Source organism: Anabrus simplex, chromosome 2, assembly GCF_040414725.1.
Source record: "Anabrus simplex isolate iqAnaSimp1 chromosome 2, ASM4041472v1, whole genome shotgun sequence".
Taxonomy (NCBI): domain Eukaryota; kingdom Metazoa; phylum Arthropoda; class Insecta; order Orthoptera; family Tettigoniidae; genus Anabrus; species Anabrus simplex.
In genome coordinates this window covers 846,576,569-846,588,886 of record NC_090266.1, presented here as the reverse complement: position 1 = coordinate 846,588,886, position 12,318 = coordinate 846,576,569, and the positions used below count along the sequence as shown (strand labels likewise).

Genomic DNA, 12,318 nt, shown 5'->3' with positions numbered 1-12,318 from the left:
GCTCTTTGATAAATAATGGCTGTGGACACGGTCCAGGAAGCAAAGTAATACACTAAGATGACGACACGCTAACTGCGTGGCACTCCAGTATCTGCAGGCCATCCCGCTGGGCAGCTATCGTCTTGACAGATCGAGGCGCTAATAGGCTGTTGTACCACGGGTTTATTTGCTTATAATAATAATAATAATAATAATAATAATAATAATAATAATAATAATAATAATAATAATAATAATAGTTTCACACATCACTAGTCATTTCTACAGTTTTCTAAGATGTCAAGGTGCCGGAATGTTGTCCCTCAGGAGTTATTTTACACATCGATGAATTTATCGAGACAAGGCTTAGGCCTACGTATTAAAGCACCTTCATATATCACCAAAATGATCCGAGATCGAACCCGCCAACTTTGGCTCTTAAAGCCAGCATTTGGGGCCGATGACCTTAGACGTAAGGCCCCTTAAAACAACAATCATCATCATCAAAGCCATCATTTATCCCGCTGCCTATAAGGTATTCCATTCGCTGTATATGGTCAGGAGGGAAGAAAGCTATTGTTGTCGTTTCCTTTTCATTTTGTGAACGTCATGGTCAGCAACTCCATGAATGAAATATCCGTGATTTCAAACTAACTGCGATGAATGTACAGGGATGGTAGGTCGATGTAAACAAACGCAGTGTCGCCTGCCTGCTGCAAGGGGCGGGGTTACTAGGAACAGCATATTCCCTTTCTCGTTCAGTGGTGGACAAGTCATTACTCATTACGTTATACGCATGCTTCATTCCCTTCGTAAGACAACAGGGGTCACAATGTTGGTACTATATCTGGGAGACCCCTAGAACAAATCTTGCATGCTATACAAACTGGAGACCGTCTGGAGTTGGATGATAGCCTGGCAAGCCCTACCAGAGAAAGACAAATAAAGGGGGAGAAAAGACCACCGTTGACAAGGCACCACTCTTGTTCGTGAAATTGAGGAAAAACATTTCTGTAGGGAAGTTTAACTCTTATCCCGAAAAATATTGTTTATGTTTGCGAAAACTATTGTTAGTCTATATATTTTAATCAACAATAATGCATCATTTTATTTCCTTTTCGATGATTGAAATAATTTGTTTATTATTTGATTACATATAATTTGAACGACTCATACACACTAAAAGCAACATTTAAAATACAATTTACCGAGTTAGTTGGCTAAGCGGTTTGGTTCACGTAGCTATCAGTTTGCAGTCGGGAAATAGTGGGGTCTAAGTAACCCCACTGTCGATAGCCTTGAAGATGGTTTCCCGTTATTACCCAATTTCGCACCATGCTGTACCATACTTAATGCCACGGTCACTTCCTTCCCAGTCGTAACCCTTTTGCTATCCCATTGGCACCATAAAACTTGTCTGTGTTGGTGCGACGTATAACAAACATATGTGATATTTTCTTAGGAAAGATTCAAATTTATATTTATTCTTACGGAGATAGATAGATAGATAGATAGATAGATAGATAGATAGATAGATAGATAGATAGATAGACAGATAGATAGATAGATAGATAGATAGATAGATAGATAATGCCTGTATGCAGTTATTTTCTTTCCGACTGAATGGTTCAAATTCGTGGAATGTTTTACTTTCAAAAACTTATACATTAGAAATATAATCTAAACCTACGAACAACTATTAAAAACATAGATTTGTAATTTATTCTGCATTGTTTAAAACGAAGGGCACGTGTCGTGCCTCTGGTGATTGTCTCCAAAATCGAAATCTCTAAATAACCTGTCCGCTACTACGCTTAAGATATCAGCATAAATACATCTCAGCACACCTGTATACCCTTCGAAACACACACTGTGAATGATAAGCTGAACTCTTACTTTTTCCATCGACCTACCATCCTTCACGGTGCCTGTACTGGTATGTTGTTAGTCGGGGCAGCGACAGGCCCCATCCACAATGAAAATTAAACATTAACATACGTAATAATAAAATAAACCTTTTGCGCACAGAATTATTGCGATGTAAGATCCTCAAAATGGACGATGCAAACCTAAGTATTAACCAACTAGCAAGATACCCGTGCTTCGCTACGGTATTATACTGAAATTTAGAATTGAATGCTTATTGTTTTATATATAATCCGCCGAAATTCGCGATCAGACTGGTTTTCTGAGAGAATCCGCCAAAATTCGTGATCTGACTCGTTTTCTAATAGATTATGGCAAGTTTCCTCCCATTTTTCAATCTTCCTTTCCAGCAATCGATTTCGTACTTCCCGTGCTAAGTCCAGGTATTCCACCCGGTCAGTTGGGTCCATAATCTTTGCCATCTTTTCCTATAAGCATTTTTAATATGGGTCAAATCCTTCAGGAGATCCAGCGTGGTGTCGTCTTGGGTGCCTTGGCGATACTGAACCCGCGGCCGGGCTGCATTCTTAGTCATTACCCGTCCAGGAACCGTTTTCAGCGCGGTCCGCACATTTGACGACGGTCCAGAACATTATTATTATTATTATTATTATTATTATTATTATTATTATTATTATTATTATTATAGATGTTCTGGACCCCACAGCAAGATGCAAGACCGCTACTTGGCGGTAAATTACATCTGCTGCCATTGTCATTGTTGAAATTGTGACCAACACCATTGTCGCGCGTAGGCAAGTGTGCTGGATTTCTGGCCATACGAACGACATACTTCCGTGCATTATTGACCTTATTATGGAGGTGAAAAATTGGACGGTCAATCTCATTCCTATCGTTTATTTCAAATGTGTTTAAATTTTTATTTATATACCAGGAGAGTCTACTGTAATCTAAGAACGTTCTCCGAAGGAAAAGATGGCTCTTGAAAACGAACCCAGGAAAGATTAAAAATGATCGGTTTATGACCAGAATAAGTACATCGAAAATCTACAGCCTGTTTCCAGTCATTCGACAGGGTCAGGAATGGAATGAATAAAGCCCCATATAGCGGCGACAATAGGAATTGCGCCGGCAGCCGAAACCTGTCTCACTCCTCTGGGGCAATGATTAATGGATGACAAATGAAATGAAATTATATTGGACAGTGTTGTTGGAGTGAATGATGACAGGGAAAACCGGAGTATCCGGAGAAAAACCTGTCCCGCCTTTGTTTTGTCCAGCACGAATGTCACATGGAGAGACCGAGATTTGAACCACGGAACCCAGCTTTGAGAGGCCAGCGCGCTGCCGCTGAGCAACGGAGGATCCTTATAAATACATTATGAACAGTAAAATTAATTGGTCTCACCTCCTTTTACACCCCACCGCCGTTAAGTTTATTTAGACAACGCCCCCCCCCCCCAAAAAAAACAAAAGATGGCGTGTTTCTTTATTTTAAAGGAGATTCCAAACACTGATGTTCACGTCTATTACCTTCAGTTTTGAGATTAAAGTAATTCACTTTTTTCACTTTCACACTCCTCCCCCCCCCCAAGTAAATTTCCGGTAAGAACTACTTGTTTCTTTAATAGTAAAGAATCTTCTAAATACCAATTATCACGACTGTAACTCTGTAACTTCTTCAGTTTTTGATTTATGTGTCCACATGAAAGGAATTCATCTTCTTTTCACTCCCGCCCCCAAGATGATTTGCCCCCCAAAACGCGTTTATCTTTGTTTTTAAAGGAGTTCCAAATACCAATTTTCATGTCAGTAGGCCCTAACAACTTTAGCTTTTAATAGATGTAATTATTCTCATACAATTAAGTCAATTAATTTTTCAATTCTTTCACCTCCCGCCCCCCCATTCATTGTATTTTCCGAGAATACGTGTTTTCAAATTTCACGTCTGTAACGTCTTCATTTTCGAGATAACAGTAGCCTAATTAAAAGAATTCAACACTCTTTTCAGTCGCTTTAACCCCCCCTCCACCCAAGGGGTATTTCTGAAAATTTTATTTTTAATAGAGATAAAAAATACCATTTTTCACTTCTGTAACATGTTCAGTTTTTTTTAGATATACTGTATAAATATTCATCTTAAAATTTCACCCCCTTTTTAGTTCCCCTTAAGAGGAGTTTCCAAAATCAAATCACCTATGTTTCTTTACATTTAGAGGAGATTCCAAATACCACTTTTTACGTCTGTATCATTCTATGTTTGTCAGATATTCTGTAGATATAGTCTTTCAAAACATTCACCCCAATATGTCACTCCTGTTTAACCGCCATTCATTGGAATTTCCAAAAAAATACGTGTTTCTTTATTGTCAAAGGAGATCCCATATACAAATTTTCAGTTCTGTAATATCTTCAGTTTCTGAGATATATGTATCCTCATTAAAAGCATTCAACGCATTATTCACCCTTTTACACCCCTCCTATTCGGATTTACAGAAAACAAAAAAATACGTGTTCCTATATTTTTAAATGAGATTCTAAATATCAATTTTTACATGTGCAAACTTTTAAAGTTTTGAGATATAGATACACTCATTTTAAAAATTCACCCCCTTTTTCCCCCTCCCATTAATTGGATTTTCCAAAAACAAAAAATACGTTTCCCTTTATTTTTAAAAGAGATCAAAAGTACCAAATTTCATGTCTGTAATATCTACAGTTTCTGAGATATAAGTACCGGTATCCTGATTAAAGGCATTCAACCCCTTTTTCACCCTTTTAAACCCGTCCTACTGGGATTTTCCGAAAACAAAATATACATGTTTCTTTATGTTTAAAGGAGATTCTAAATACCAATTTTTATATCTATAAACTTTAAAAGTTTTGAGATATAGATACACTCATTTTAAAAATTCAAACCCTTCCCCCCCCCCATTATTTGGATTTTCCAAAAAAAATGTGTTTCTTTATTTTTAAAGGAGATCCCAAACACCAATTTTCAGGTCTGTAACATCTTCAGTTTCTGAGATATAAGTACCCTCATTAAATGCATTCAACCCATTTTCACCCCTTTTCACCCCTCCTATTGGGATTTTCCGAAAACAAAAAAATACGTGTTTCGTTATTTTTAATGAAGATTCTAAATATCAATTTTTACGTCTGTAAATTTTCAAAATTTAGAGATATAGATACACTCATTTTAAAAATTTACCCCAGTTTTCACCCTACCATTAATTGGATTTTCCAGAAACTAAAAAATACGCGTTTCTTTATTTTTAAAAGAGATAAAAAATACCAATTTTCAGGTCTTTAATAGCCTCGGTTTCTGAGATATAAGTACCGGTATCCTGATTAAAGGCATTCAACCCCTTTTTCACCCTTTTTCACCCTTTTTCACCCGTCCTGTTGGGATTTTCTGAAAAAAAATACGTGTTTCCTTATTTTCAAAGAAGACTCTAAATACCAATTTTTACATTTGTAAACTTTTAAAGTTTTGAGATATAGATACACGCATTTTAAAATTTTACCCCCCTTTTCACCCCCTTAGCAACGGAATATCCAAATATCCTCTCTTAGCGAGCACCTACATCTTAATATGAATGTATCCCCAAAATTTCATTTCGTTATGTCCAGTAGTTTTGGCTCGGCGATGATGAATCAGTCAGTCAGTCAGTCAGTCAGTCAGTCAGTCAGTCAGTCAGTCAGTCAGTCAGTCAGTCAGTCAGTCAGTCAGTCAGTCAGTCAGTCAGTCAGTCAGTCAGTCAGTCAGTCAGTCAGTCAGCACAAGCTATTTTATATATATAGATGAGAAAAGAGAACAAGTGAGGGTCTATGCTCTATAGCTGACAGTTCATATAAAATGGTTGATTGTGGCCAGATAGAGAAATAGGTTATGCAAGTACGTTAACATAACCCACATCCTTTTTTTACTTTCCATGACAACTTAATTCACGTGAAATTGGTGCCCATACGTTAGGTTTCATCATTGCAGCCTTGTATGATCGGTTTTTCCTCGTAATAAAAGCGTGGATGAATCTGATAAGACGCAACCAGCCTTCCCGTCTACGACGCCATTGTACGACTACGAACATCTGAAAAGCAATAGTTCTGATTTCTTATTTTCCGCATAAACTTAAGCACACATGCGTAGACCTTGCAAGCATCTATGTAAGCGGTTAATTGTACGTTTATTTTACACAATCTGTTGTGAACAGTTCCATTATATTGCATGACATCTAGGTTTTATCTTTACGTTACGTTTGCGTTTAATTTTCATTGTGAATGCGGCCATAGGGAAGTCATCATGTCCAATGTCACTGCATCCAGAAATTAGAAACTTTCTTCAACTTAACACGGGTATGTGTTGGGTAACTGGAACCACCCTGACTTATTTGGATTTTGACTGGAAGTCATCTCTGATGGCAGGTGATACGATGCAACTCGATTCGAACCTCTGTCGTCTGAGTGGGAAGCCAAGAACTTTAAGCCACCGCTCTAACGACGCTCACTCGAAACAAGCTAGCACCTATCAATAGCTAGATTAATGCACGTACACAAGTATATGTAACTGCTGGATACGATGTACTAGCTAATAAATGAAACTGTAGCAATAAAGACAACCATAGCAGTAACCAAATCTGTTTCTACCTTAAAAGGGATCAGAGCATTTCACATTTAACTTACAACCTTACAGTATTGTTTTTTAAGAACGACCTTAAACGTATTTTCTGTCTGTCTCCCCAGACTCTCCTGAAGCAGTCGAAGGGCAATGCTGTCATCGCACCTCTCAGTGTATCCACACTTCTAGCAATGCTACAGCAAGGCGCAGAGAACAGCACCAAGACACAACTAGAAAATGTTCTGCATACTACAAAGGAGGAGTCTCGTGAAGGTTATGGTCACATTATCAGGAGTCTTAAGGTAAGCACTAATAGGAAGCAACTATGAGTTAATCACACTCAGTGTACTACGTACGAAAGGTGTTCCAGACGAAAGTCGAAAAGAAATTTGGAAAAATTATTGTTGCGATGGGAGAGCAGGAAGTATGGAATATTGTAGCCTATGTAATTGAGGAGCCATCTGACGGTGAGATGGCGGGCCCCGGTCCAGAAAGCCAAGAATTACAGCCAGAGGATTCATCGTTCCGACCACATGACACCTCGTAATCTGCAGGCCTTCCGGCTGAGCAGCGATCGCTGCATGATAAGTTGATGTGTTTGGCGTGAAGGTCTAACTTCCCGCTGTCATCGGAATTTCTTATTTATTTATTTATTTATTTTTAGGATTTAAGGTGTTTGTGTTTCCAGTATTTTGTGTATTCAATTTAGAACATTTTAAATTTCTGTTTTATGCTTTCAAAATATGAGCTTCATAATTAATTTACTCAGGTGATGATTGTTGATTGTTATTTATATGGTCTTAACATCTAGGTCATCGGTCCTTATTAGGTTATCTCAAGCATAAAAAATAATTGGACTTAAAATATAGTGTTGAAAATATAGAATAGTGAGAATTTGAACAGCGATTAAGTAAGGGATTTCTACGGGTCGAGCACCAATTCATGTTATGAGTACAACGATGGATACTACACAGTGAATTAAAAAAAATATATGTGGTTAAAAGGGTAGAACTGAATTCCTACAAATGTATTACTGGTTGTGAATGGTAAAGAAATGGAAATTGAAATAACTATGGCAGCAGTAGAAGATTGTATATTCTAAAACAACGGGTGCTGAGTGAGCTTTGAGTTAGCAATTTACCACGAGGTCATTGACCCGAGTTGAGTAGTAAGGCTATGGCGGTTTTGTCGCGAGGTCGTTGACCATAGTTGAGTAGTACGGCTATAATGGTTCACGGATTTTGCGTACGAGAGCAAGCCTAACCTCACAGCATCAATTAGAGGGGCTAATTGGTCAGGGAATGATCTGGGGTGCTTTTTGACCCCCCAGGTTAGGATATGACGTCGTACACATAGGTACGAGGGCAATGCTAACCACACTGGCCAACCTGGAGTGTTTTTGACTGTTAGGAGAGGTTATGACGTCATAGACTTACGTACGAGAGCAATGCTAAGCTCACAGGCGACTTTGGAAGTGCCGAATCGTACGGGGCCCCTTGGAGGAGCCGAGTCGGAAAGTTTTTGACTGCTAGGTGAGGTTATAATGTCATATTCTTACGTACGAGGGCAATGCTAACCTCACGGGCCACTTTGGAGGAGCCGAATCGGACCTCGCTACGAGGAACGCTAAGTTAACCTCGGGCGGGTTCCCCTTGGAGGACCCGAACTAGTGAGGTGATCTGTAGGTGTGATTAACACGTGTGTTAACCCAACCTTGCCCACCTTGTAATGAGATGAATCCGTTAAGATGGATTTTTTATAACCGGATACCCTTCCTGACGTTAACCTCATCACGAACGGTAAACTAACCTCACACATAGGCTGTTCGTCGTCTCCCCCTTGGAATAGTGACAGAGCTGTGACGTAATAAGCGGGGGCGATTTAAAAATATATGCTTATCTTTACTTCTACGGTGTTGGGTTTGTGATGAGATGAATCTGTTACGATGGATTTTTATAACCGGATGCTCTTCCTGACGTAAACCTCATCATGGAAAATAATAAGAAATGAATGACATGATTATATGGTAGTAGAAAGGAAGAGGGTAAAACCCGGTAGTGGCATATAGCCTTCTCCTGTCTAATGGCATCGACAGGTCTGGTCAAGGCTTTACGCGGTCCATCCGACGGACAAATAACCATCAACAGCGTTATATGCCCTTATTCCGTATGACCATTGTGGAGAGGATTGGAATTTAATCAAGGCTTTTTGGGGCACAAAATCTAGTAATTAGAAATTGTATACCACCACCTACCTTACCCTGCCAGGCTGAATGGCTCAGACGGTTGAGACGCTGGCCTTCTGTCACAAACTTTGCAGGTTCACCTCGCCTCATACAAGGCACTGTAGAGAAACGGGAAAAGGGTTGGACCTGTCAAGATCGATTTTTATAACCGGATGGCCTTCCTGACGTCAACCTCATTAGGGAAGATAATAATATGAAATAAATGACATAATTTATGACAGTAGGAAGGGAGAGAGTAAAACCCGGTAGTGGCACATACCTTCTTCTGTCAGATAGCATCGAGAGGTCTGCTCAAGGTTTTACGTCTCCATCTGACGGGCAAATAACCATCAATAATCCTCCTCCTAAAACGCATCGCTACCTATTTGAGCACCTGTGCCACGGTTGACTCAGTTTCAAGCCTTGTACTGCTTTTCTAACTTCGTAACAGAGCTGCGAATCAAACACATCGTACATACTTTATGTGTAGTTCTATGATAGCGGGACTGAGCATGTGTCGTACTAAGGTCATACTGTTTAACATGCAGTGATCACGTCGACATGTTTATGCATGTTTAGACTTTTTCGTTACCAAGGTCAATCTCTAGTAAACACAAGCCTTTATAGATGCTATAAGTGAAAATATTTTATTTAGTTTTAAAATACTGTGACGGAGAGTAGAGCACTTTATTCCATCATGAGAAAAACTTTAATAGTTGATGTGCAAGGTTCTAAAGTGAACGGCAACAAATTTGTGTTCCAAGATATGGTTGTGTTGGATTGCACAATGTTGTGGGCGCCAAAACTCGTCAGTTTATTATCTGGCCCACCTTTCCCTCACTGTTTGCAAACAGATGAAGACAAAAAGCAGACACAATAGATAGAAAAACAAGTAGGTCTGCAGTGGGAAGAAAAAGTAATACCGTATCGCTTTCTAGCTATGATCATGAACACTCATTTTTCAAGAGCAGATCTTGTTTTTTTGAAGGGTTGTGAAAAGTAGGAATGGTTGCGTGAGTATCTACCATCAACATGTGAAATTATAGATATGCATAAATTAGGATGTCCATCACTTAAAACTCTTCCCAAGGAACATAGTAGAGAAATATTTAAAATGTCTTCACGCCATGTGTGCATGCTCCTTGATTGGTTGTGACGCAGTGCATGCCTGGAGTTGAACAACATATGTAAATTGCAGTGTCGAAATGACGACAGTGTGAAGGAAACATTTGTAGAGTAAAGACATCATGTCGTTTCTATCTGAAACCAAGTGTAACGCAGTTGAAAAGGCAATCGTAAAATTGTACGCTTGCAAAAGGAAACTAAACACTTTTACTGAAGAAGAGTTGAATGCATTACCAAAGGCATTTTTGGATTATGAGGCTGCGAATGCTGTAAAGAAGATTTGAAATAAGGTGCCTCGTGAGTGGACTCAGGACCCTCTTTTGTCAGAGCTTCACACATGTAGCTTACACCGTGAACAAGTGAGTTTAGCTAGGAGACATTCATTGAGACAATGCCGTAGATGTCAACTCATTAAACTGTATCACGGACCTAAAACTAACGAGTTGTCTTCGCTTATAAACACTTACCATGGCTGCAAAAATAGTAAGCAAGCTGTCGCAAAAAAACGTGAAGAAACGTGGTGGGAGAAAGGTGAGGAGTCATGCTGAGCATGGGCTCATCTATAAGGTGATTGATCTTCTTCCTTTTGAACTTAATCTTCCTAGTCAGCAGTACTGTGGCCTTGGAACTCGAATTGACATCCACGTGGCACGTGGTGATCCTGGTATTATTATGTTAGATGCTGCCTGCAAAGAGGATGACATTGCTTATCGTCAAAACAAACATGAACTAAGACGTGTAGCTGATGAAAATCTGCTTCGTAAAGCTATGCAGCGGGTGTCGTCACCTAATGCTGAGAAGATAGCAGCACCCGTCGTTGCCGGTGCAATGAAAGGAAAACTGTTACTGGGTGGTGGCATTATACAACGAAGACCGTAGAAATATTCTATGTAAGACAGGACAGAACAGATTTAATTGAAGAAAGAAAAATGTATATATACTAAAATAAATACGATTTGTGAAACATAATGCAGGTGTTGTTTGATTTTTTTAATATTAATCCTACCCTACACCATGTTCTAAATTAACTAGTGGTAATAAAGTTGACTTGCAAGTTCAAACATGTCTTATGCAGTAGAAGATAGGAGAGGTAGTGGTTCTAAAGTAAAACATCAAGTTTTAAAGTACATCCTCTTTATTAAGCCATGAAATGAAGTTGTTATTAAAACCAGACCACTTTACATACAGTTTATTTCCACAACGACGAATAACACGTTTGATTAAATAGTAATCAGGATATTTTGTTTTATGCAGTTCTTCGATGTAGAATCCTCCTTCAACAGGCTGTCCTGAGATATCGCAATAAATACGTAAGTGGATTAGTAAGCTTAACACTCCCGATTTAAAAAATTCCCGTGCTCCAGTTAGGTGTGTATTCTCTTGCAAAGATAGACTTTTGTTTCCTGATGTGAACGAAATCACCTTCTTTAAAGCGATGGTGGCACGGACCCACCGTTTTGATTACAAGATGAATAGCATCTAAGCGAGGTGTATTCTTAGTAACAAGACGTGGCTTTGTCCCGATAGTGCGATGAGGTGTATCGTTATAGGTATACACAAGTCTATGTAGCAGTTCAATCTAAAGATATGAATGTTCAGCTGTAAATTCTCGCCACATAATTGTTTTGAGTGTACGATTAAAGCGCTCTACAACACTTGCCTTGATCTTGCTGTACGTAGAGTAGTGATGAATACCAAGTAACTTGAGGTAAGAAGAAAAATTCCTGATGTAAAACTCATTACCTTGATCGGTTTGAAGAAGCCTTGGGCAGCGTTTCGATTGTTCAACAATGCGTCTTTGACATGAGATGCTGTTTAATAATGCGCAGGTTGTGCAAATGACAGTAAGTAGGTACTTATACCCCTTATTGCTGGAGGCATATGTAGTCACTTCTACTAAGTCTGCTTGCCAGAGATCATCTCTTCCGCGTGTAATAGCGCGTCTGCGACAGAAGGTGCGACGTGCTGGTTTACGTAACTCGTGTGCGATGTTTATCTTTACGGGTGAGGTCTTATTTTGACGAGTCATTACTGAATACTACCCAATGAAGTAATTCGCTCTCTATTTCTAGAATTTCTGTTTCGTGACCTGTGTGACCAGTATCTGTCGAAGCTCTTAGAAGTCGTAATCGTTGTACGAGTAAGTTAGAGACATTTCAATATCTTGCGTCAACATACGGCAACAAAGGCTTGTAGATAACATTAAGACCATATGCATTTGGTTGATATGACGGAAACAGCTTAGAAATAAACTATCGATACTTGTGCCTCCTATTTGCATTTGCAGCCTCTGTCCTCTTGTAATTACGTCGTGTTGCGTCAGTAGCAAAATGTATTGCTTTGTATTTTTTAAGATCATCTTGTGAAATTACATACTTGTTAGGTATTCGTGTGAAAAGAAGTTCTAAGAGATCTTTAGTAGGTATATAGGTAGGTAGGTAAAGGTGTCCGAAGGCAGGTTTGAACTTACGCAGAGGTGTGCCTG

At 39.1% G+C, this 12,318-nt stretch overlaps 1 protein-coding gene across 1 annotated transcript in view; it reads left to right on the top strand.

The window, feature by feature from the left end:
• The window catches only part of LOC136863133 (ipis-1), a 159,980-nt gene that overhangs the window by 45,468 nt on the left and 102,194 nt on the right, over nucleotides 1–12,318 (top strand). Inside the window, exon 3 of the mRNA XM_067139477.2 lies at nucleotides 6,610–6,786. Within this exon, the coding sequence (XP_066995578.1) occupies nucleotides 6,610–6,786 (177 nt within the window). The remainder of the gene's footprint in view (nucleotides 1–6,609; nucleotides 6,787–12,318) is intronic.